This window comes from Camelus ferus, chromosome 16, assembly GCF_009834535.1.
Source record: "Camelus ferus isolate YT-003-E chromosome 16, BCGSAC_Cfer_1.0, whole genome shotgun sequence".
NCBI classification, from domain to species: domain Eukaryota; kingdom Metazoa; phylum Chordata; class Mammalia; order Artiodactyla; family Camelidae; genus Camelus; species Camelus ferus.
The window spans coordinates 342,550-369,604 of record NC_045711.1 but is presented as its reverse complement, the minus strand read 5'-3'; the positions used below and the strand labels follow the sequence as shown (position 1 = coordinate 369,604).

Below are 27,055 nucleotides of genomic sequence, written 5' to 3'. Positions count from 1 at the left end.
CATGTCTTGGCTATTGTAAATAGTGCTGCTATGAACACTGAGGTGCAGGTGTCATCCTGAAGTAGGGTTCCTTCTGGATATATGCCCAGGAGTGGGATTCCTGGGTCATATATATGGTAAGTCTATTCCTAGTCTTTTGAGGAATCTCCATACTGTTTTCCACAGTGGCTGCACCAAACTGCATTCCCACCAGCAGTGTAGGAAGGTTCCCTTTTCTCCACAGCCTCTGCAGCATTTGTTGTTTGTGGACTTTTGAATGATGGCCATTCGGTGTGAGGTGATATCTCATCATAGTTTTGATTTGCATTTCTCTGATAATTAGCGATACTGAGTATTTTTTCACATGCCTATTGACCATTTCTTCTTGGAGAATTGCTTGTTTAGATCTTCTGCCCATTTTTGGATTGGGTTGTTTGTTTTTTCCTTATTATGTCATATGAGCTGCTTATATATTCTGGAGATAAAGCCTTTGTTGGTTTCATCGTTTGCAAAAATTTTCTCCCATTCCGTAGATTGTCATTTTGTTTTACTTATGGTTTCCTTTGCTGTGCAGAAGCTTGTAAGTTTCATTAGGTCCCATTTGTTTATTCCTGCTTTTATTTTTATTGCTTGGGTAGACTGCCCTAAGAGAACATTTTTGAGATGTATGTAAGATAATGTTTTGCGTATATTTTCTTCTAGGAGGTTTATTGTATCTTGCCTTATGTTTAAGTCTTTGATCCATTTTGAGTTTATTTTTGTGTATGGTGTAAGGGAGTGTTCTAGCTTCATTGCTTTACATGCTGCTGTCCAGTTTTCCCCACACCATTTGCTGAAGTGGCTATCTTTATTCCATTGTATATTCTTGCCTCATTTGTTGAAGATTAGTTGACCAAAAGTTTGTGGGTTCATTTCTGGGCTCTCTGTTCTGTTCCATTGGTCCATATGTCTGTTTTTGTACCAATACCATGCTGTCTTGATGACTGTAGCTCTGTAGTATTGTCTGAAGTCTAGGAGAGTTATTCCTCCAGCCTCTTTCTTTGTCTTCAGCAATGCTTTGGCAATTCTAGGTCTTTTGTGGTTCCATATAAATTTTATTATGATTTGTTCTAGTTCTGTGAAATATGTCCTGGGTAATTTGATAGGGATTGCATTAAATCTGTAGATTGCCTTGGGCAGTGTGAACCATTTTAACAATGTTGATTCTTCCAATCCAGGAGCATGGGATATCTTTCCATTTTTTAAAGTCTTCTTTAATTTCCTTCATCAATGGTGTATAGTTTTCTGTGTATAAGTCTTTCACCTCCTTGGTTAGATTTATTCCTGGGTACTTTATTCCTTTGGGTGCTATTTTAAAGGGGATTGTTTCTTTACTTTCTTTTTCTGTTGATTCCTCGTTAGTGTAAAGAAATGCAACTGAGTTTTGAACATTAATCTTGTAACCTGCTACCTTGCTGAATTCTTCTATTCTAGTAGTTTTTGTGTGGACCTTTTAGGGTTTTCTGTATATAGTAACAAGTTGTCAGCATATAGTGACACTTTTACCTCTTCTTTTCCAATTTGGATCCCTTTTATTTCTCTCTCTTGCCCAATTGCTGTGGCTAGGACTTCCAAGACTATGTTGTAATAGGTGGTGTGTATGTAGTAATGTTTCAAATTTTTTTTTTAAATTTTGACATAATTTCAGACTGACAGAAAAGGTACAAGAATAGTACACAGAATTCCTGGATACCCTTCTTCCAGATTCCCCAAATGTTAGTACTTTATTACCTTTTTACTCCCTCTCTCTTTCCCTCCCTTTTTTATCCCCCTCTCTCTGGCTCGCTGCGCACATACACTCACACACACACACACACACACACACACACACACACATGCACACACAATTATTTTCTAAATTGGCTGAGAACAAGTTCCAGACGTGATTCACCTTTATCCCTAAGTACTTGTGTTTGTATTTCCTAAAAAAACAAGGATTTCTCTTATATAATCGTAGTACAGTGATCAAAATCCGGAAATTAACATTAAAATGCTATCATGTCTTCTACAGACCTTACAAAGATTTTGTTAGTTGTTCCAGTAATGTCCTTTGTAGCAAAAGAAAACCCAAGATCATGAGTTTCATTAGTTTTCATGTTTATTTAGTTTCCTTTAATCTGAACGATTTCTCTGTATTTCATGACATTGACATTTTTTGAAAAATATAGGCTGATTATTTGAGGATTTCTTCTCAGTTTGGGTTTGTGTGAAATTTTCTCATAATTATATTCAGGTTATGCACCTGTGGGGGGAAAAACCACTGAAGTAATGCCGAGTTCTTCTCAGTGCCTGGCATCATTTTGTCCAGTTACTGACAGTGTTAACTGTAATCATTTAATTAAGGTGGTGTCTGCCAGGTTTTCCAATGTGAAGTTACTCTTTTACCTTTATCATTGAAAGTCTCTGCCTTTGAGACTCTGTTAATAAAGTTTACTCCCTGAACTTCATTTGCTAGTTTAGCGTTCATTGATGATTTGCCTGAATCAATTTTTTATTATGATGGTTGGCAAGTGGTGACTTATTTATTTGTATCAGAGCAGGCTCACAGAGTCTTACTTAATTCAATGTGGTATTCAAATGGTCTCTGTTGTGGCCAGTGAAGTGAGAGCCACTTCAACCTGATTCCAGTGTCCCTTGCACGTTACCATCCATCTCTGACCACTTTAGGTATAAAAAGATATTCTAGGCTCAGCATACTTTCCCTCTGTCCCAGCCCTAAAATTAGCCATTTATCGAAGGAGGCTTCATCCCTTTGATGGAGGAGGAAATTTAGAAATCAGTGTCCGGGTACTGGATATGCTCGCTCGTTGGTTCTTGGATGTCTGTGTTTGTCCCATATGCCCTCTCAGGGGACATAACTGGAAAGCAGATGTATACCCCTGTGGGCCTGTGTACATATTCATATGCAGATCTGCACTCACATCTGGATCCCTTGCTCCATCCTTCTGCTCCCCCCACCCCTACTCTCTCCTCGCCTCCCTCTCTGTCTGTCTATCTTCCTATCTGTCTATTCTGAAACCCATGAGTTCACACAAATGCCTCCAATGCTGATCTACCGCTTCCCATCTGTAACTCCCTTATTCAGCAGTGGGAAACCTGCCTCGTTATCCACAGTCTGTATACCTCTGTGCTCGATCCTAGAATGTACAAAACTGGGAATTGCAATCCAGGCCTCCGTGAAAAAAGAAGCGTAAAATTAGAGTTCGGTATTTGTTTAGAGAATTTTTGTCTTTAGCCTGATGGCATTTAGTCCAAATGCTCTGTTCAAAAGTGAAGTGGGTTAATTTTTTTTTAACCCTCATTTTTTTTTTAACAGGCTTTGTTCACTTTATTTTTTGCATATAAAACTAAACCCTCACTTTTTTAGTGTGGTTATGTTATTCATTCGGAATTGAGTTTGGTTCGTTAGTTTCTATTAGTATTCATATTTAGGGTTTTCCTTCATCCTTATGAATTTTGTTTATCCTTTCCCTCCCTTCTTCTCTCCCTTCCTTCCTATCTCTCTAGTGTATGTGAAACATTAACATGGTTCCAAACAAGCCTGTACAAAATGGAAGTGTTATCCCCTCCCCGTTTCCCTCTGTCCTTTCCAGCCAGTTCCTACCCACACCCTGTGATTCCTAATCTTGCTAGTCTCTAATTTTTGTTTCCTATGTTTCTTTTTGCACAAATGATCAGATGCGTGTGTATTTTCTCATGAAATATTTCTCCCCTTTTTTTTTGAAGGGTAGAAGGTTACAGATACTCTTTTTTGCACTGTGCTCTTTTTGCTGAGAAATCCTTCCACCTGACTTCTTAGAGATATGCATAGAGATCTTCCTTATTCTTTTTTACATCTTCATAGTACTCCTCTGTGTGGACATAGGATCATTTGAGACACACTCCTACATGGGCATTTAGGTTGGTTTCAGTACTTTGCAATTACAGACAAGATAGCAGTGAGTAACCCTGTGCATATGTATGGTTGGGGGTGTACCTTCAGCATAAATTCCTAGAAGTGAGACTGCTGGGCCAAAGGTAAAGGCGTGTGTGGCTTTTTTGATGTTGCTGGAGCCCCTCTCTGAGGGCCGTGCTCCCGGCCGTGCTCTGTGAGAGGTTTTGTTTCCCCCGGCCTCACCGACAGCATGTGTTGTTACACCTTTTAATTTTTACTAATCTGTTGCTGTCTCCCTGTATTTTTAATTTGTATTTTTATGAGCTTGACCAACTTTTCATATATTTAAGGGCCATGTTTATATTTTTTTTGGTTGTTGTTAATTGTTCATGTGTTTTTACCATTTTCTACCGAGTTTTGATCTTTTTTTACCTCAGCTTTTAAGATTTCTTTATATATAAGGAAGGAGCCTTTTGTATTTACAAATATTTTTCCTCCAGTTTTCCACGTCTTTGACTTTGTTTATGGAGTTTTTTAATCACAAAAAACAGAACTTGTTTAAAAAATTTTTATGTAATGTTGTAAAATTTATCACTTTTATTACATATGGATTTTGAGTCACAGTTAGAAAACCTTTCTCTACACTCAGGTTAAGGAGGAATTCACCCGTTTTTCCCCTAATATTTGTATCTAATCCCCCAAGTATTTTAGGTTAATTTTACTCTGGTAGGAAAGACTTTCTCCATTAAGGCTATAAGTTCCGTGCACCCTTCAGATGGTAACCATGTTTTTTTCTCTCTCATAACCTCTAGTGAGGTTTTTAACTACTTTTTTTCCCCCAAAATACTCTTCTTAAGTTATAATACAATAGGTTTATTTTAAGCTGACTCTTCATACACGTGATTATATAACCATACTTCATTGTGTAAGCCATGAGAGTTGGGGAGGCCATCCCCAAGAACAGCATCACAGCACAGGCCTCCCTGAGTGTGTAGGCACAAGTCTCCTAAGGCTGTTTACCTGTCATTGACAGGCCCAAAGCCACAGAATTGTTTGCTCCCTTTGATGTAGTAATCCCAGAACAGATAATTCATCCTAAGGAAATAATTTTAAAAGAGAAAAAAACTAAACACGTGGAGATACTAACTGAAGTAATATTCCTATTAGTGGAAAAGCTGGAACAATCTAAATGTTTAGTAAGAAAGTTATAGTTAGGTTAAGCATGAAAAGGCCATTCATTGGATTTTAGAAAATGCAACTGTGAAAAATAATGAAAACTGTGGGAATATGGAAACATGCCTGTATTTGTTAAGTGAACGATAAAACTTGTGTCTTTTGTCATTATAACTGACAAAAGCTTGCATGAGAAGGTGTAAGTGGGCTTCTCTGAGTAAGATACACTTAGGTGCAGGATAGAAAGTCCAACCACTAGATGAAAAATCTCAGGGAGACTTGAAGAAGTATTGTCAATGGTTTAGATTCTGTGTGGTGCATCTGTGGAGCAATTTTTAGGAGCACTCATGAACTATATTGATCACTTGCTGGAACCTGACATTTTGAAACAGGGCAGAATTCCATAACCAGACAGTTGAACTCACTAGTTCTACTTGAAGCTTTCCAGGTTGACTTTGTGAGGAGGCCTTCAGTATACTGTTAGTAAACAGAAGGGTAATACTGGGGACTGGGTGATTGCAGGGTAGAACCAGGGGTGTGTGATTCATTCAAGGGTGTATGAGATTGACCGATTCTATCAGTACAGCAGGAAAATGCCTCTTAGCACTACTAATTGTGTAGGCGAGATTTTAGAAACTTGATTATAGACATATACCAACTATGCAATATGTTATTTTCCTAATGTGTGCTTACTTTTATTTATTTTTTAAAGAACCAGCTGCAGTTTAATAAGAATGTTCCTACACATTCAAGCAACTTGGCAATCCGCTATTCTTGCCCACATGGAATTAGAATTGAAAAACTGAAACACTCATACAATGAGTCATACCATCGTGGAGATTTGGGTTTTAGAGATGGTCCTGACCTAAGCAGTTCTGTTTCATTTTCTGTCATATCAGAAGAGAGACTTAGCTATGCTGTCCACCTAGCCAAAAGAGATGTGAAACGAAGACAATTTGAAGAACATATAAAAGAACATCATCTTAGAAGTCAGCCCCAGATCTCTCAGAAATGTGGACACTCTAAGCATAAAATATCTGACCATAGGGTGGAAAGGAAGGAATCAGAGAGTCGGGAAGTCCGTCATGGCAGCCACCAGCCGTCCAAGGTAGAAATTTCCAGCTCAGGTGCCAAGGTATACCTGTACACATCTCATCCAGGACAGTCAGATCTTGCCATGCCAAATTCGCCACCCACTCACGATCCAGGACTTCAGCCACATGCCAGGATAGGTGACCACAAAAGCCGGTGCGAACACAAAAGCCTGCTGGAAGTTCAGCGACTCCAGAAAGAATTGAGCAGTTGTATCCATAAAATTGAAGAAGTAACTAAAAAAGGTGAGAAAAATTGTATTCCTGACTTTGAAAAGATATCGTGAGAGGGTACAGTTCAAATACAGTCCTTCAGGACCCCTTGCCCCTGTCACATTCCAGTCTCTCCTTCTGTCACTATAGTGAACATTCATGACAAGACAGGTGGACTTTGAGTTTGACCAGTGTCTTTTTTTCTGAAGAGTTTGCCCTGCCCTAGCCCCTCTTTCCAGCAGAGGCACCTGAAATAGCCGGTTTTCTGTAGGCTGCACTTGGTAAGTCGACTGAGGGCCCAGCCTAGTAACTGTGGTCCCTGATGTCTGAACCTTAGGTTTTCTGGCATCTGGGTGCAAATGATCCTGTAATGTTTTGCTTCTTAATCAGAAGTCTTTCTGGCAAAATTATTTTTAATTTGTTCAGAAAAGAGCATAGTATACGTGTATTGTAGATAAAACCAGTTCTAACTTTGGCAGTGTTAAGATGAGTACACAGCCGTGACAAGGGGAATTACAAATGTCAGTATCAAATATCAGACCCCAGGGTAGATAGGAAGGTGTGTCATCATCGTATACTGTTCTCTACAATTCTTCCGCATTCCATATGCCCTTGAATTTCCGTGGGGAGAGTAAGATTGGTTCCATGTGGAAAATTTGGGGTTACCCTAGCTAACAAATAGGAGACTTAAGCCCAGCTTTCAGACTGCAAGGAATAGGAAGTTAGCATCAAAAGGAGCTACTAGGCTAGGATAATACAGTCTGTAATGATGTTTTGTATTTTAAAGTCTAGTAATATATGCATGTGTTCATGTATGCATGTTACATAGGGAATTTAAGATGCCTTACAAAAACAGATCGAACAAAATAGAGGAAAGATATATAGATGAGGATATTTTAGCATAGGAAAAAATAAAGGAAAGGAAAAAGTAAGGAAAGGGAAAACAAGATTTATTAGGAATGGGTTGCAGTTTGTTTCTGAGCTTCCTCACAGTCAACTAAAGAGAAGAATGTGATTAATTGCAGAATTTACAAAGAAAGAACAATTGTGTAAGGAAAAATTGTCTTAAGGCCAGAAAGAAATTTCTCGGGTGGGTCTTTGTAAAGAGTATGTTGTGTAATATCGTGAACAATTTGAAAACATTCCTACATCAAAATACGAAGTATTATGGCTCCCTGACATCCCTGGGTGGCAGCCTGCAGCCTGGCCCCACGGCACAGCTTGGCAGGAACCTTGCTCCCAGGGAGCAAAGCCCCAGGCCCGCTGCTCCAGGGGCGGAGCCTCACACTGGGGACCTTGGGGCAGAGCTGCTCAAACTGTGGGAAGGGCCAGTTGGGTGGTTTTTTGCTTCTGTTGGTTTTTAGTTTACATTTTCTGCCTGTCACAAGAAAGTACTTTGTAAACTATAATAAAAATGTCATGACAGTGGTAAATTGCCATAAAAACCTGTCAGTGCATACTGTGAATTTCTGCACATACCTCATTGTGGGCTGGTCACGTCTGCGATGGCCCGATCTGCAGCCGCCTGCTCAGTAGCCCTGAGGTGCCTCCTCCGTGCTGCTCTGGAGACTGGTGGCCTCAGAGCCGCCTGCACAGCGAGCAGTTAAGAACCCCACAGGAGCCCCTTACCTTGTGTGGTCACATAAGTATGTGAATCTGGAGCTTTCCACGCTGTGCAGCCCGAGCAAGCAATAGAACCAGTTTGGCTCCTAGGAGACTGCACCTGTATTTACAACTCCTGATTTCAGATTTTTGCTTCCTTCCTTACTGTTTTCATGTCTAATTTTTTGTGAGTAAGTACTTAAAATTTGAGATTATAAAATACACTTTTACTGATAAAATACTTCTTTTATCTGACTTGTATATTGGAGTTTCGCATAAGAAGTTGTTTTGTATGAACATCTTTTAAAACCGCTGACTAGGAGTCGACAGACTGCAAATCCCTCAGGCAGTCTTCCAGAAGCAATTTCTTTGAGTGAATCTTTTGAAAATGCGGAGCACCAGTGTGTACAAGGGTGTGCTTCCTGACAAAAATGTGAAGACTTTGGACACTAAGCATTTTAGCAACTGCTATCTTAGTATGTAGGAGAAAAGGTTTCTCTTTTAGGTTCAAGAAAGGAGAATGTAAAAGAAATCTTCCTAAACAGAAAAATAGGCCAATAAATGGCTTTTTAAAACATAGAAAACATTATCTATTTAGGCTCAATATAAAGGATTTAAAAATAGTAAGAGATGCGTAACAGTGGAGTCAGCTGTCCAGCGGGATCTGGTTCAGGGAATTCCTGCCTGGAGGGGAGCTTGATCTAGTTAACGTCTCCATGTCTCTTCCATCTCTGAGTCAGGACACAGGCCCACTCCCTCGTTCCTAGTTTCTTGGCTGATGAAAACAGAAATTTTTTGTTACAACAACCTCATTTTTCTTTTTCTTAATAAAACTTGAGATCCTCAACCGTATCATCTCTTTGAGTAACTGAAGTTTTTATAAGTTTTCTATATGGTTTATAATCCACTTCTGGGAAAAAATATTTTCAGATCGCATGCAAGAAGCTTTGGATCCAGATGAAGAGCAGAGGATCCGGGTCAGGAGGCAGGAGCAAGCTGTTCGTTCTGCCCAAATGCTCTACGTCCTCCAGCAGCAGGTGCGGGAGCGCAGGGAGGGACGGGGCGTCCTGCCCTGGGTATTGCCTTCTCAGGGAATTTCCATTTTCCTTTTGTCTCAGGAGTATCAGCACCAGAGTGTCCTATACGAATTCTAATATGTTTGTGAGGCTAAATTTCCTGAACATGTGGACAAAGAATTCTTTTTTTTTTCATCCTCTGCCTTTATGTGTGTTTGTGTGTTGTGTGTATATGGCCAAAATCCTTAAATAGTGGGGTTTGTTTGTTTTTACTTTTGGGGTTGGTTCATAGACTCTTGAGAAACTACTGAAAACTGTGTGTCCTTTCCCCAGAAAAAAAAATGCTTTTCCAGCACATATTTTTGCAGACAAATTTAAGTGGATCGGTTACTGTGAAACCCTTGGTCCCCACTAATGCACCCTGTAGTCTTAAAGAAAAGGGACCGTGTTAGTTTCCCATCTGTCTCATGTTTATTTTGTAGCAGAAGTTCAGTAGATAATAAAGAATTTGATTGTCTTTACTAAATAGTAAAGAATGAGGAATGTGTTGTGTCTTTTACGACACATTTAGTGACTGACAAACAGGCATTTACATTCTTTACATTGTGGATAGATTTCTTTAAATATTAGTTTTAACTTCAGTGCCTTACTCATTAGCAAGCCTTGAACTCATTTCTGGTCACTGAGATCATGTATTGGCCTTAGTGCTTGCACCCAAAACTGGACTCTCTGATTTAAAAGGTAAGCCCTGAGTTAGATTTTGTTCTGTATTCTTTTGGGGTTCTATTTTGGTCCTTAATCTATATTGCTGCCAGTGAGATTGTTCTGAAACACGAATCTTACCCTGTCAGGCCTCTGCTTAAAGACTTCAGTGGTTCTCTGTAACTCAGAGAGTGAAAGCTAAATTCTTTAGCACGGCTATGAAGACCCCCTGATCTGGCCCTCCTGCCTTTCCAGAGTTGCCTCCACCTTCACTCCTTCATGTTAAATTCCCATTACAGTGGGGACCAAGGGATGGAAGGTGAGCCCTGTGCACTAGTCACCATCTTGAACTGGAAAACAATAACTGTTTTTGGGTGCATGAATGAAGAGCCTTGTCTCATTTGCAAGTGACTTGAATTAGTAATGGTTATATTTGAACCAGACAAGATGTATCCTTGTCTACAAAAAAAATCAGTGGAAAGGTACGAAGTTTTCATTTTTTCCCCCCTTTACAAAACAGGTTAAAGAAATCCAGGAAGAATTGGATAAACTGAGTCCGCATAAAATTAAACACACTAAGAAGGTATGATGCAATTTAATTATGATTAATACTATTTACAAACTACGTTTTCAGTGTTTTGTTAGTATTGTGTATGGGTTCTCTGCACTAATATTATTTTTAGTGCTTATAGAAACCTGTTAGGGAGTAAGCACCTTAAATGTTATGAATTTGGGGTCACCTGCCAAGAAACAGGTTCTGAAAATAGATTTTTGTTGTTGGTGCTGGTATAAGAAACTGAGCATAGGAGGGAAAAGACTTTGTCATTTGAAACTCTTAAACTTTACAATTCCCTGTACTGGAAAGTTTTCACAATAGAAATTGTTCTTGCATAGAAAGAAGATTGACTGTAAATGTTCTTAAGGGCTGAGTTACTGTTTAGAAGTTCTGAGTATTGAAATAACTCTCGCGTCTCATTTATTGCCAGTCATGGGCAGCGTCCAGGCTGGCAGCTGCCCATCGAGGAGCCGTCCGGGCCTTACAGATGTTTGTCACTCAGTTTACTGACCGAGGGGAGCACCCAGTTCCTACTCGGTGCAGGGAACTGGGCAGTCTTATTCGCCAGCTTTCACTCTGTTCCGCCAAGCTGGAGGCTGACTCTTCTGTTCCAGATGTGGTTATAGATATCCTGCAACAAATTGAGGTATGAAATTGACCCCAGTTTTTGTTTAAAGTGCATTGTTTCTGAGCAGGGAAGAATGTTTACCATTGCCTAATCTCGAGATTCGTGGAGAATATAAGACAAGGCTGGTACCTAGTAAATTCAAGCTTTGCAGAGAGCAAAACAAACACTTCATTTTAATCTTACTGTTTTTACAGTCTAGTCTATAATACTGTATTTCACTTCTTTGAGAATTGGTGATTTGAATCTAGAACATGTAACAACTCTTAACTAGGTCCATTAATTTAACAGAATGTTCCATTCCACGACCATGCTATTTAATAAAGAACGTATTAGCGTATAAAAGGAAGACGGTAAAGCACTGTTTAGATTAGTGCTTAGGTTAAGTTATCAGTGTGTCATCTAGATCGATTTTGAAATGAAGAAACACAAAAATACATGGAAGCAGAGCCCAAAGTCTTGTGATATGGCTGGAGACTTCTGGAAGTCACAGCCGGTGTGCACTAGTCAGGCATGGATAGTGGCCGTAGTTTTTATTGGTGACAAAGACAGCAAAAGCATTGTGTCCTTAAATCTTTATAGTTCTCTGAAGGGTGCAGAGTGCTACCATTTCATCCCTACTGCACTGCTGGAATTTGCAGTAGGTTGTGTGACTACTATTTTACAGATGGGAAAAAAAAAAAGGCAAAGGTCAGAGAGATGACACAGTTACTTCTTTTGAGAGCTGGGAATCAAACGCCTATCTTCTGACTTCCATGCCACTGTTATTTCCACTCCACCACACGGTAAAAAGACGACCTCCATGTTGGTGTGATGTAGCAAGCTGCTAGCTGTAGAGGAAGGGTGCCTGGTGGGGAGGAGTCTGGACTAAGTGACAGGCCAGTTCTGCCATTAACTAGCCCTCGGAGTCTTCAGGGCCCCTTCTTCTACCTTTACAGGTTCATTACCCAGCAAATATGTTTGTGATTTACATTGGTTACATTTGTGTATGTAAAACTCACTATCAGAAATGTTATTGTCAAATGGAGACCTTTGGATAGCATATCAAGTTGTGTGATGCTAGCTAGCTAGCTATTTATTTTAAAATTTTTGTTCTTTGTTTTTTTTTTTAATTTTATTGAAGTATTAGTTATAATGTGTCCATTTCTGGTGTACAGCATCATGTCCCAGTCATGCATATATATACATGTATATTCATTTTCATATTCTTTTTCACTAAAGATTATTACAAGATATTGAATATAGTTATAGTCCCTGTGCTATACAGAAGAAATTTGTTTTTTTATCTATTTTTGTATGTAGTGGTTAACCTTTGCAAATCTCAAACTTCCAAATTTATCCCTTCCCACCCCATTTCCCCTGGTAACCATAAAATTGTTTATTATGTCTATGAGTTTTTTTCTGTTTTGTAAATGAATTCATTAGTGTCCTCTTTTTTCTTTTCTTTTCTTTTCTTTTTTTTTCTTTTTTAGATTCCACATATGAGTGATACCATATGGTATTTTTCTTTCTCTTTCTGGCTTACTTCACTTAGAATGACTATCTCCAGGTCCATCCACTGTTGCTGCAAATGGCATTTTTATTCTTTTTTATCACTGAGTAGTATTCCATCGTATAAATATACTACAACTTCTTTATCCAGTTACCTATTGATGGACATGTGATGCTTTTTAAACTTACCTATAAGAAACATTTATTGACCAAATGATTTCATTTAGAAGACAAATCTTGATAATCCTAGAAAGGCTCAAGAGCCAAAGTCCCTTTCCCAAATTTTGAGCAAGAGTTCCTTAATGTTTCTTAAACATAATGTTTATCTCCCCTACATTTGAAAATATTCAGTAGTGCAAGAAGTATCTTCTTTCTTGTCAGTGTGTACTGCACCATCCTACAGCTTAGTGTTTCTTTATTGCCTTACTGTCATCTGAACTCAGTGTCCCTGGCTATGTTCAGTTGTCCTTAGCATGTGCTGACCAGAGGAGAATGGGCCCTTGCTGCCTGGTGATGAGTGAGTGGTTACTCGTTAGAGGGCATGCCTCTCTTAGAAAGGCCAGGGCACAGGTCCCTGTCATTGTGGTAGATGAGTGACCAAAGCCACTGGACATGCTAAGTTTCTTTTAGTTTATGAAAATGTATATTAAACAGTACACAATTAATAGTTAGTGTGCCCACTTAAAAGATTGAGTTTATGAAGTTTTCGTTGAGAATTAAAATGGTTATATAGCATATAGGGTTATATTCTAAAGACTGTGGTTAGTTTTCTATCTTTTTAAATTTTTTAACACCTTTATTATGGTATGATTCCTGTACAATAAACTGCACATATTTCAGATGTACAATTTGATGCATTTTGATAGATGTCTATACCTATGAAACCACCACCACAATCAAGATAGCTAACATTTCCATCACTCCCCAAAAGGTGCAAATTTTGAATTCCCAATTTATCCCTTCCCACCCCCTTTACCACCCTGCTAATATGGTTTCTTAAATGATGACTCTTACTTTTAGGATTTGGATGCCTTTAAAAGTAGTCGTATTCTCTCTCTCTTTTTTTTTTTTTTTTTGCTATTGGTTTTATGAGCTAAACATGAAAAAAGACATGCAGAATTTGTTTTATTAATTGGATGTCCTAAATAACCAGGTTTTAAAATTAAGTTACATTTTATTAACCATTAGAGATAGCCATTTGATAACACATTTCTCTCCTCATTTTTGGTTTTGTGATTAAAAGTCAGACTTTTGTGAGATAAACTAAGAGAATGATTGACTGTTTTGTGGCAGGCTTTGGAATCCCTCCTGGAAAAGAAACTGTCACCAAAAAAGGCAAAGAAATGTTTCAGTGAAGTTCGGAGCAGATTTCCTATCAGTAGCCAAAGGGCCTTGGAGAGATGGCAAAGTACATCTCCAAAGAGTGAGAGGAGGCCCTTCATAGCAAAGGAGGTACTTCCCCAGGAAACAGGACAACCTTCAGTGGCAAAGAAGCTTCTTGCTGGTATGTGTCCTACAGTGTTTATTGCAAGATACTTTGTTTAAAATTGTGTGGACTGTAACAGTTACTGCACTGAGGGAAAAGTCAGGATTTAAAACCTAGTCCACAGGAGGTGCACTTGAACTAGGATAAGTGAATAGCAACCAAGATGCTTCCTTAGGCTAGAGGCTGGAGTATTTTTCTATAGAGAAGGGTGGAGAAAAGTCAATTCCCTTTTCCTGCATCATCATGTTTGGGCTAACCAAGCTGGAAGTTAGAACTCTACTTTTTTTTTTTTTATTTGTTTATTTACAATTTAATGATAGATATATACATAAGCACATGCAGACATTTGATTGATATATATGTATTTTTTTACATAGGTAATAAATAAATTCTTATTCCAATAAGTGGAATTGCACATTTAAACAAACACTGCCAACTTGCCCTTGAAAATAAGCGTACAGTTATGTTTTGACTAGCAGTGACCATCAGTATGTATTTCCTCACATCCTTGCCAAGTACTTTATATAGTGAAATATAAAAAATTTTCTAGGCTGTCAGTGAAAAATGGCATCTTAGTTTTATATTGCATTTTCCTGATTCCTAGTGAGGAAGGTTATTCTTTTACATGTTCCTTAGCCTTGTTTATTTCTTCTTCTGTGATTTGTCTGTTCATATCCTTTACCGGCTCCACGCTGGGTTCTTTCTTTTGCTTATGGATGTATACTAGTTCTTTATACATTTTGGATCTTAATCCTCTTCTGATTTACATATATTGTGAATATTTTCTCTTAGACACTTACTTTTGAATTTTGTTTATATCTTTTCTTGCACAGAGAATTTTAATTTTCTAGGCAAAACCATTCTTTCCTACATATTTTAATATTTTATGAGGCAATTCTTCCCTCTTTGTTCTTCTTTTTCAAAATTTTGCTGATGGTGATTGCTTTATCTTCAGAGGAATTTAGAATGAGCTTGTCAAGCTCCACGAAAAATGCTGTTGGGATTTTGATGGGTATTACGTTGAGTTCATAGTTTAATTAGGGGAGAAATGACATCTTTACAATGTGAAATTATCTTATCAATTTATTTATGCTTCTTTTCTATCTCTTTAGTTAAATTTTAGAATTTTTTGCATATCAGGATTCCTGACATAGGAATACATAAGAATTCGTAAATTCCTTATTAGGTTTATTTCCAGGTTCTATATTTTATAGTTTTTATTGCTATTCTGAACAGAATTTTTTTTAAGTTAGATTTTGGGATTGGTTATTGCTATTTACATGAGAGCTGTTGGATTTGTACATTGTTTTTGTATTTATTGTTCTAAGGTATACATTTGAACATTTCTGAAATTGGGATGCATTCTTAGATTGATGAGATCTCATAATTAGCTGATGATATTTTAAACTTTCCCATTGGTGCATAAAATATGTATATGTCTTATACTTGATATTTCAGATTTGATGAAATGATGAGATTTTGTTAATTTTGAATTAACAGATAGATGAGCTCACCTACGTATAAGTAAAGTTTTACCTCTCTCTTTGCAACCTTTATACCTTTCTTTTTTTCTCTTTTTGCTTTATTAAATGGATTTTAGTTCTGGATAATATTGAATAATAGCTGTAGTGGTGGATATCAGCTCTTTCTGCAACTCCCCCTTCCCAGTTTAAAGGAAATGTTTTTTTTTATGTTTTGCTGACTGCTGATTTTTGGCAAATCTGCATATGAAGTTAAGGAAATTTTCTTCTATTCTGTTTTACTAAGAGATTTTCTTTTCCTCTTTTTTTTTTTTTTTCTTAAGCTGACATATGCATTGATAGTGTTTTAAAGTAGTTTTAAGATTTTAATATTGAATTTTTTATTGTACCATTTATATCGAAGAGTGTGGACAAATCCAGTAAACTAGTTTTCCTTTTTTTTTTTTAGTAGAAGTGGAATGTACAGATAGAAAAGTACACGAATATAAATTTGCAGCTCAGTTATCAGAAAACAGACTTTTATGCGTGACCACTACGCAAGCCAAGACATGGAACATTACGAGCACTGAGAAGTCCCCCTGTTCTCTCCTCTCGCAGTCTCTCTCCCCTGCTTCTTCCCATGTGTTAACTACCATTCTGGTCTTTAATGCTGTACTTTGGGTTTGCCTAATTTGGAACTTTATAAAAATAGAATCATACAGTAGGTGTTTTCTTGTGACTGGCTTCTTCCACTTTACACTTTGTGAGGTTCATCTGCTGTGTTTGTGTCGCTGTGATTTGTTTCTGTTCATTGCTGTATTCCATTGTATTACTATTAGCCATTTATTTGTCCCATTGTTTTCATCTTTGGGTGTTTTTCCAGTTTGGGGTGATTATAAGGGAAACTACTGTGATTGTTTCTTGTAAATGTCTCTTGGTACATGTATGTGGGTGTTTCTGTTGGACATATTCCCAGGAGTATAATTGATAGGTCATTAGGGTATGTATTTGTTCAACTCTAAGATTTTTTTCAAAGTCATTTTATCCTTTTATACTCCAACCAAGAGTATATGACAACAGTTGCTACACATCCTTGCCAGCACTAGTTATTAGTTTTTTTAATTTTAGGCACCTGGTTGGTGCGTGAGGCTGTCATTGTGGTTTTAGTTTACATTTTCTGGATGATTAATGGTGAGTCCTTTTTCATGTGTTTATGGGCCATTTTCATGTCTTCTTTTGTGATGTGCCAGTTAAGTCTCCTGCCCACTGCTCCCTCCCTGCCTTTCTCTCTCTCTTTCACCTTCTTGTTTTCTACTCTTTTTTTCCTTTCTTTCTCTTTATTCTTTTTTTTTATTGATTTGTAGGAGTTCTTTGTGGGAGTATTCTGCACATGGACCCACTCAGTTACCTGTGTCATAAGTATCCTCTTAGAAATAAGACGTGGTTAGCTTTTAAATGTTGCAGTGGTATCTTTTGATGAACAGAATTCTTAATTTCACTGTAATCCAGTGTAGCAGTCTCTTCCTGTATAGGTTTTTTTGGGTTTGTTTTTGGATCCTATTTAAGAAGCTTATCCCTATGCCAAAGTTAAGAAGACTTTTTTTAAATGTTATTTCCTAGAAAAGTTTCATTTTCTTCCCATGGATATCCAGATGAACTAGCATTATTTGTTCTACAGTGGTTTACAGTGCCACTTTTGTTGTAAATTGTGTCCACATAGGTGTGGGTCAGTTTCTGGGTCCTCTGTTCTCATCCATTGATCTAATTGTTGGTTCTTTAAAAAAAAAAAAAATATATATATATATATATTGAAGTATAGTCAGTTTACAGTATTATGTCAGTTTCTGGTACATAGCATAGTGGTTCAGTCATACATGAACATATATTCATTTTCATATTCTTTTTCACCATAAGTTACAAGATATTGAATATAGTTCCCAGTTCTATACAGTATAAACTTATTGTTTAATTTTTGGTTCTTATGCTAGTGTACAGTGTCTTAATTATTCTAAGTCTGAATATCTAGTAGAACAGCTTTTGCCATCTGTTCTTCCAGAATGTCTTGGCTAATATTGACCTTTGGTATTTCCATAAAAATTTTAGGATCAGAATTTGTTCATTTTCACCATCTCCCATCCCAACAACAAACAACCTATTGGAATTCTGATGAGGAATTGGTATCTTTACAGTATTGAATTTCCTAATCCATGAACAGGGTATATCACTCTGTTTATTTAGGGTGTCTGTAAATACTCTCAGTAATTTATAGTGTGTGTGTTTATGGTTTTGCTCATCTTTAATTAGGTTTATTCCTTCGTATTGCTATTTTCAGTCCTCTGGTAAATGATGTCTTTTTAAAATTTGATTTCTAATGTATATTGTGGATGTATAGTCATGTAGTTGATTTTGTGTACTAATCTTGTATCTAGCAACCTTGCTAAGCTAATTTTTTCTAATAATTTATCTGCAGATCATTTGTTTTGCAATGTATACAGTCATATCATCTTAAATATAACCATTGGTTTATTTCCTCCTTTCCAATCTTTATTCCTTATGTTCTTTTTCTTCTATAGTTTTCTGGTTTTATTTGCTTGATCTGTAGGTGACTGATACAAAGTTATGTTAAAGTCTCTTGTGATACTTGAGACTTTTAAAATTTCTCATTGTATTTCTATTGATTTTTGTTTTGTACATTTTGAAGTTGTGCTATTAGATGCATGAGTTCCTTACTGATAAACCTTTTTCGGTGGATTTTATGTGTTATTTTTAAATATCTGTGTCTTTTTAATATTGTTCACTTTGGAGTCTGTTTTGTTTGATATTAATATTGTTTCATCTACCAAATTTGTTAGGCATTTGCCTAGAATAACATTTTCCATCCCTTACTTTGCTGTTTTAAGAATGTCCCTTGCAAATAATTGGTATTTTTATCCCTGTCGTACAGTTCTGTATTTAACCTACTTACATTTACTGAGATTAATAACACATATGAACTTCTTTCTACCTTATTTTGTTTTTCATTTGCCACTTTTTTCTTTGTTGTAATTTACTATGTTAATCAAATGTTTCTTGTTTCATTTTGTTTCCTCTACTGATTTGAAAGTTATACATTAGTCCGGTTTTCATCTGATTTATTTCTCAATCTTCTACTGATTCTGTGGAACCTCCATAGCTTAGGGCAGCACTTCCATCATGAATGCAGCAGAATCTAACTTACTCAGTTACTGTTAGATATTTACTGTCCTGGGATTTCCCTCAGGACAACTGTGATGTCTCTCTGCCCTTATGTCCTCAGTGGTAGCCCAGGGGCCGGCACATAGTTAGGCACTTAAGTGAGCTGGCTCTGTGAAGAAGTGTAACAGAGCAGGAAGAGGCTTCTGAGCTGCAAATCACAGTAACGCGTTCTGGGTATTGGGGGGCTCATTTATGATACTGTGGAGGAAATGTGGAGAATTTTCTAGGGCTGTGTGCAGAGACGTGTGTCCTCAGTGAGTTAGAAGACGAGAGCTGAGTGGTGAAAGGTGAGGACCAGCTTCGGAGAGATGAGTTGGGAGACCTGCTGTGCAAAACTCAGCACAGGCACAGATGTGGGAAAGCAGGAAGGCACACCACCTGTAGAAAACGTGGGCCGGAAAGACCTGACCTCTAGTCCCAGCTCTGCCAGTTTGTGATCCTGGTTTGATGACTTCATCTCTCTGAACCTTAAGTTTTTCACCTGTGACTGGGGATAACACAGGCATACCTGACTTTATTATGCTTCACTTGATTGTGCTTTGCAGATACTGTGGGTTTTACCAATTGAAAGTTTGTGGCAACCCTGCATTGTCAGATGATGGTTAGCATTTTTTAGTGATAAATTATTTTTAAATTAAGACCTATACATTGTTTTTTTAGACATAATGCTTTTGTACCCTTAATAGACTACATACAGTATGGTGCAAGCATAACTTTATATGCCCTGGGAAACAAAAAAATGTGTGTGGCTTGCTTTATTGTGATATTTGCTTTATTGTGGTGGAACCGAACCTGCAGTGTCTCCCAGGTCCGCCTGCAGTCCTTGTCCTCTGTGACTCATTGAGTTGTTGTGAGTAGTAAATTAGATAATTCGTAAAGAAGTCAGTAAGCTCCAGTTGTCTGGATAATGTGTCTCTGTGGAACATCTCCACAGTTGCTGACGGGGCAGAATGAATGGGCCTAGCCCTGAACCGAGAGTCGAAAGATGTGACTTTGCTGCTTGCTGTCCTTGTGACCTTGAGTAAAATCCTTAACTGTTATTTCCTCATCTGAAAAATTGTAGTAATCATTGCCCTACCTGCTCTGTGGGTCATGGTGAGCCTCAAATGTGAATGTGAATTATGTCAGAAACAGAAAAAGTGTACAGATGTAAGAGATGATGATAAAATCATTGTTATCATCATCATTACAGACTAGGGTGTGATTATCATTAGCCACTTTGCAAATTTAATACAGTTGCTCATGGGGAAGGTTGTGGTAGCCCTCTTTATTTATTTTATTTGTGTTTTTCTTGTCTTTATGATCTGGATTTCAGAAGGTTGCATTTTCTGCATTCTACCTAATTCCTGCATTCTGACCTCCTAAGGTCTCGTCTTTCCCACCTCCCACCCCTAAAAGTCATAGAGAGCCACTTGCATGGAAGACACCCTCTTTGCCCTTTTCAGTTGGGACATGTGTGAGCCTGATTTGGTCTTGTGATTTATGTAATTGTTGGCTGGTGCATTTCTTTAGCGGCTTCTGAAATGTTCTTGAAATGGTTGCATTAGTATAACTCATCAGATGTAAGAATGGTGGTTCCCTCCCCACTACCAGCCATGTCTTCAAACTCAACTGCCCTTGAAACTTACACTACATTTGCATGTTGATTTATGCAAATCATAACTGAAAAGGCATCAGGACCTAGAGGTCAGCGTTGCCTTGCTATATGTAAACTTGGGGGTTAATAAATAAATTATAGACTGAGAATTTAGTCTGAGCATTCTTTCCTTCCAATTAATATATCCTTACTGTGTAACTTCCATGGCCTTGAAAAGTACCAGATTAGAAATGTGATACAAGGGGAGTCTGGCCCTTGTCCTACTGTTGTTAAAGTCGTCCAAATTCAGTTTTCCTTTTATTATGGAATATTTAAAACATATAGAAAAGGATGAAAATAGTAAACACTTGTATATCCACTACCCAGATTTAACAAATTTTTAACATTTTTGCTTTATTTGCTTCAGAATTTTTTTCTTAGAAATAAAATATGGCAGTTGTACCTGAAGTCCCTTTTGTATTTCTCTCCCCATTCTATAGCCCTCGCTCCCTCACAGCTGTTACTCTTGTTATTATAATGTAGCCCTGCCCTGATTTTACACTTGTACCGCTTACCTGTCTATCCATAGACAATATAAAGTATTGTTTCAAATGCTGTGCATTTCATGTTAATGTTCATTCTGCAGTTTGCTCCCCCCCTTAGTTTGTAAAACTTGTACATATTGAGGCATGAATTCTAATTTAGTAATGTAACCACTGTATAGGTTTCCCTTGTATGAATATTACCACAGTTTATTCTTAGTTCTTACTGATGGACATTTGAGTTGTTCCCACGTTTTTGCTTTTACAAACAGTGATGAAGTGAATATCCATGCTCATCACATCTTCCCAGGTACACACGTGAAGCTTCCTCTAGGCTGAGTATGTACCAGGAGTGAGTGTGCTGGGCGGCAGTATGGGCGAATCTTCAGGGAGCTGGGCCAATTTACTCCTGCACTAGTAGCTTGTGACAGTGCTTTTTTTCCTGCATCCCAGTTTATACTTGGTATGGTCACATTAAAAATTTCCCCCCAATCTGATGGATGTGAAATGGTGCCTCATTGTTTTAATCTAAATTTTTCTGATTACTGGTAATCATCTTTTCATGTTCTTATTGACAGTTCAGATTTTCTCTCTAAATTGCCATTTTCTATCCTTTGCCTGTTTCTCTATTGGATTTTTTTTTTTTTTTAGATTCATAGGTGTTCTTTGTATATCCTGGATACTAATCCTATGTTAATTATATGCATTATAGAGATCTACTTCCAGACTCTGGATTGTCTGTGACTTTATGGTGTCTTTTTGTCAAAAGGAAGTTGTAGTTTGTGTAATTAAATTTAAATATGTTAACGTATTTGACTTTAAGAAAGCCTTTTCTGCCCTGATGTCATAATCATATTCTTCTATATTTTTATCTAAAAGTTTTAAAGTTTTCTTTTCACGTCTGTGTCTTTATGCCATTTCGGATTTAAGTGTTCAGTGTGAGGCAAGGCTCCTGCTTTATTTCGTTACCTGTGGATACTGATAATTTTGGCACGATTTATTGAAGAATCCAGTTCATACTCACTGATTTGTCATACTGCCTTTGTCTCATCCGTCCTGCTTCTTTGGTTTTCCGCCTGTTCCTGCATCACTCCCACACTGCCTTAATTATTACCGCTTTATCACGAACACTTTATCTCTGGGAGAATCAGACTCCCACCTCCGCCCCACTGCCCACTTTGTTGTTGTTCCTCAGAATTATTTGGGCTGTCTTACACTTCATAAGCATTTTAGCATCAGCATGTTTAAATCCACCAAGAAATTTGTTTTGATTTTAATTGAATTTGCATTTGAAATTATAGATCACTTTGGGGAGAACTGACATCTTTACAGTGTTTATTTTCATTAGTGAAAACAATTGATCCAAATTTTCTTTCATGGCCTTTAAAAATACCTTTGAATTTTTTCTATAAAGGTCTTAAACATCTTTTGTTAGATTTCTTCCTAAGTGCCTTATGGTTTTATTTGCTAATGTTAATGGGAATTTTTTTTACCTCTTACATTTTCTCTATTTAGTTACTTTGATATGTGGGAATGATATTTCTATATATTCTTCTTTTATTTGAAAATCTTGCTAAACTCTGTTCTTAACTCTAATTGCTTATCTGTAGATTCTCAAATTTTTTTCTGTACAGAAAAATCTCATCTTCAAATAAAGACAGTTTTATTTTCTCTCCCATTACAGGTTGAATGTCATATATGAAGTTAAGACTTTATTCTGTATCAAATTAGGAACCACTGAAGGTTTTGAGAAGTGACATTTAAATATTTACATCTTATAAAAAAAAATGATAACCAAGAGAAGGTGTGCTGGAAGATAAGGAAGGGGTCAATTAGGAGAAGCTGTTACTACAGTCACAGGATATTGCAGGCCTGACCTTGGGTAGTGGCAGAAGGGCAGGAAGGCCAGAGATAAGTGCAAGAGATAACTGAAGGATGAGGATCCCAGGGACCTGATGAACGAGTAACTGTGGGAGGTGAGATCCAGGGAGTCAGCCATGGCACTTCGGGTTCTGCTTGTAGAGCTGCAGTCGGGGTCACAGGATCAGGAGCAACTTTGGTAGCAAAACACCTCAGTTTTTAACAGGGTATTGTGAGCTTATCTGTCTCGAGATAATCATTCTCATTTGATTCAAATAGCATTTCCCTCAGTTTGTCCTTCTGAAATCTCCATACAGATAAGTATCAACCTGATACGGAGCTTACAGTGACCCAGAGGTTGGAGAATGAGCTTGATGTATTAGATGCGGATATCCTTCCGGAAGAAGCGCCGTCTATTGTAGACCAAAATGCAAGCTTCAAAGGAGAGGCATTAGCCCTGGCAAAAACAAGAGCGGTGAAAAAGAAGCTTGTGACTGAGAATGCGCCTTTTAGGAAGAAAGATACTCTGGCACCGGCCAGACGACAGCAAGTATGAAATCACGCCTTTCTTTTGGTCCATTTGTATTACTCTGACATTGTCCAAGGTCACACAGGCTGGTGAGCAGTGGAGCCAGGATTTGAGTTCTCGGGTATTTGCATGCCAGAGCCCTTGAGTCCAACTATCAAAACTAAACTGATTTAGCTTAGCTCCAAGTCGGTTTTTTTTTGAACGAAAATAACAAATTTTAATATTGTTTCTAAGACAGGGCCTTCTCTCTTGCCCTGGCTTGGTAAGATCCTAACTAATTTGATACCAAGGTCTTAATTGGGCAGGCTATTTTAAAATTTTGGGTTTTTTTCTGCTTCTGCTTTGAAAGTGTGAAATTTGAGGGGATTAAGATTTGGTTCCTGCTGAAGATAAATATTGATGAATAATAATCACTTATTATTGAAAGGCAGGGTGAGTACTTTCTAATAGGGCTTTGGGAGCTAGCTGCCTTGGAAGTACATCATATTTTAAGCTTCTGTCTAAAATTTCACTTAAAGCCCTACCAGTGGAGAGCTGGCCAGATGACCACCTCCTAGTCTAAATCCCCGTAATGTAATTACTCCCACTCCCGTTGGTGGTGTTGCCCAGAGGCTTCTGTACCAGACCTGCATATTGTCAGGTGAACCCAGAAGAAGGATACTTAGCAATTATCACCACTTACTGATAGATCATGGATTAAGATCAAATCTTCATTCCTCTCCAAACAAACTCTTAAAGGAGGTCATTGGGAAGCCAGGATTGAGCCGTGCGAATTCAGCTTGGTGCTCTTCTCCAAGACAGCCTCCTCTGGAACTTTTTAAATTAGTTCTTCTATTCAGATGGCGTGTGCCTTTCTGCCTTCATCATCCTGCTACATCAGCCCTTTTAATTGTCTAGAAACTCATGAAGACATTGTCTCCCGTTTTACAGATGAGAAACCTAAGACTCAGAGATGTTAAGCATTTTAACCAAGAATGTTTTACAGTTTACCTCTTTTGTTTAATTAGGAATATATATATATATGTGTGTATATATATATGAATATATATAAATATGTATATATATATATGAATATATATAAATATATAAATAAGCATGGCAAAGCCAGGGATTCCAATTTTATCCCTCCTACCCCCTCCCTACAGCCAGGGCTGTTTCGGGGTAGTTTATAACCTCCCCAGACTTCTACCACAGTACTTTGCACTAAGGTTTTTGCTGAATGGCTGCATGAATAGCATAGGGACATTTGAAGCGTCAGTAAGCCAGAGTTAAAACTGATTTCTCTGGTGTCCATTTGGCTTTATAATTCATATTTATCTCTTACAGGGACTCCACAAATCTGAAAAAAATAGACCAGCCCAAGCTCACAGCAAAAGCAGGTTGCAACAGACAACAGTCTCATCCAGATTAAAAATGAACCAGCAGCCTATGAAAGATCATAGGGCTCCTTGGATACCTGCGAACCCCACATCCCCACCAGCATCTCCTAAATGGTACGTAAAAAAATTCAAGGAACCATCTGGGTATGTAATTTTATTTTTCCTCCACAGATCAAAGGTGGCCTATTGCTTAGAGCAAATAAAGCAGCAGCCTTTGTTCCCGTTAAGAAGAAAAGCTTATTTGGATGAGTAATACATGAGACATTTTTGTCTAGAAGCCTGTTGGCTCTTTTTCCCCACCTGACTATGGGTAGGGTGACCTCCCATGGGTCACCCCGATGCCCTGCGGACATGTTCGCTGTATGGAGGATCATGGGCTTCCTTTGACTTGTCTCTTCACCCAGTAGATTCTAGTTACTTGAGGCCAGGAAGTGTTCCTTCATTGTATCTGAATGTTCAGTGCCTAGCACAGTGCCTGACACGCTACTAAGATTTACGGGCATTCAGTAGATCTTTGCTGAATGAATTAATACCTAAAAATAATTTCAATTCTAAGTCAAGATAATGATGAATTATAAAACCATGCAAATCTCATAGTCGCTGTCCTGACTGAGGGGCCAGTTAGGAGTGTGCTGACATTACTGCCTTGTCACCCTCACTCATAGCCCATGGAGTTGAGGACCCACTGTCATGGAGCTAGGGAGAAGGGATTGCCCTGCAGGGGCCTCAGAGTCCAGTGAGGCGGAAACAGTCTTTGGGGAGTTGGTTAAAAGTGAAGAGAACTTTGTACCAGGGGACAGTAGGTCTTGAAAACACAATGGAAAGGACCTGGAGGTTGGACACTAAAAGAAGGGAGCAGAAAGCAGTAATGTGGGGAGGAGAGTGAGTGAGAAGATTGGTGACTCGAAGGGTCCAGTTCTTAAGAGGCCAGCAGGGGACAAGGTGAGGAGCCTGGTGGGATCGAGCCCCCTTAAGACTCTGCATGATTCTGAATGGATGGTTGTACTTACTTTAAAGTGGAAGAAACAGGGTCTGGAGAATCGCATGTCTTGCTTATACAGCGGAGCTGGGACTAAAATCAGGTCTTCTGATTTCATAATCTGTCTTCCATTTTGCTTTTATTTCTCTGCTCTAAATTCTATATTTTTATGTAATATATTAGTATAGAGACATGAATTCACTTGGTAAGCTCATAAAGACATCAGTTGGTTGGAGTTTCTATTGCAAACTGAATACACAACGGGCCATCTTCTAGAGTGTATGTGTGGCGGGTGAGGGAGGGGAGGGGATACGCTTCTGGGCTCAAAGTGCTGTAGCAGGCCTTATAAAGGTGCAGAGTTGCTATGTGACCTGCAGTGTAATTAGTGACCCAAATCTATGTATTATAACAGGGTTTTATTGAAGTTCACCTATTATTCTGCAACTGACAATTGTTTTTTCATTTAAAATAGTGATTGCTTCCATAAAGCAAAAGAGGACTTCTCTCCTTGACACTGAGCCTGAACCCTGGCAGGTCTCACCCTGCTTCCCATTCAGCTTCCAGTTTAGAGCCCCATCCTGTGGCTCACCGTCGGTTTAACGCTCTTGTCTTCTCTGAGCCGGCACCTTTTGATGAGTCATTGGATGTGTAGTGAATGATTACAAAAGCAGAGTGTTCTATTTTTTGCAGTGCTGCCTGGCTAAAGGTGAAATCTAGCCCCAAAGACGCCACTAAAGAACAGTCTCTCCAGCAAGAAGAGACTCAGGAGAGTCAGTTGAGAGGTGCCGTTGAGCACGAAGCCGTGAGGTTTGTGCTGGAATTTGTCAAATCTTTGAAAAGTAAAGGGCCCCATTCACATGGATTCTCAAGTGAGCTCTTCTCCTTCCTATGTATAAAGTTGGCTATTTAAAATGGAGATTACTAAACTTCTCTGTCAAATTATGCAGCTTAGACAGTGAACCCCTCTTTTATTTAATTCATTCAAAAATTGCGTGTGTGTCAGTTGTCTGCCAGTTGCTTGTTCTGTATATGGTGCAGCTGTGAGATCTGCGGAGACCTTTAAAAAGGGGGCGAAAGGACAGAATCCCAGCCTCTGTTATTTACAGTCAGGCAGGAGGACACACCACTAGCTATAATTTAGGATAGAATGTGGTATGTCCCCTATGAGCTGAGGGGTTAAAAGCTGAGAGAATTCGGGAGGGGGACAGGACACCTCTGCAGAGGCCTGGGCTTTGTGGAGGGAGATGGAAAAGCAACCAGGACTTGAAGAATAGGCTGTAAATAGCGGTGATGAGGTGAGGCCGTTCCATGGCAAGAGGGCAGTGAAAACAGGTCGCTCTGCATTCGTTTGGCTGAAATTGTTCTTGCAGTCATGGGAAAGCCAGAGTGAAAGTGGACCGCTAGGTAATTTGATACTGTTCCCGTATCTGACACTGAAAGTGTCAAAGCCCTTCCGCACACAATGAAGTTGTGCCGAAGCATTTCCTCTGTTTTTATTTGACTTCGCTCTGCCTTAGAGCTCTCCTGGGAGCCCATTTCTTTGAGCAGGAAGATACAGCAGCAGGTTTGCTTCACAGCTCAGCAAGAAGCCCTAATTGCAGTGATGGCTAGTTTTCTTGAGAATATTCGTGGGCAGTCTTTTTGTCACT

General features: G+C 38.4%; 1 protein-coding gene across 9 annotated transcripts in view; it reads left to right on the top strand.

The window, feature by feature from the left end:
• KIAA0753 (KIAA0753 ortholog) overlaps positions 1-27,055 on the top strand; it is a 67,386-nt gene that overhangs the window by 18,013 nt on the left and 22,318 nt on the right. For all 9 annotated transcript variants that reach the window (XR_004326492.1, XR_001364986.2, XR_004326493.1 and 6 more), the window contains exons 3-10: positions 5,778-6,402; positions 8,902-9,008; positions 10,210-10,272; positions 10,676-10,891; positions 13,655-13,865; positions 22,837-23,069; positions 24,375-24,541; positions 26,097-26,213. Coding sequence is in view for 6 of the 9 variants with exons in the window: in XM_032497961.1 (XP_032353852.1) it covers positions 5,778-6,402; positions 8,902-9,008; positions 10,210-10,272; positions 10,676-10,891; positions 13,655-13,865; positions 22,837-23,069; positions 24,375-24,541; positions 26,097-26,213 (1,739 nt within the window). In the remaining 3 variants the exon portion in view is untranslated. The remainder of the gene's footprint in view (positions 1-5,777; positions 6,403-8,901; positions 9,009-10,209; positions 10,273-10,675; positions 10,892-13,654; positions 13,866-22,836; positions 23,070-24,374; positions 24,542-26,096; positions 26,214-27,055) is intronic.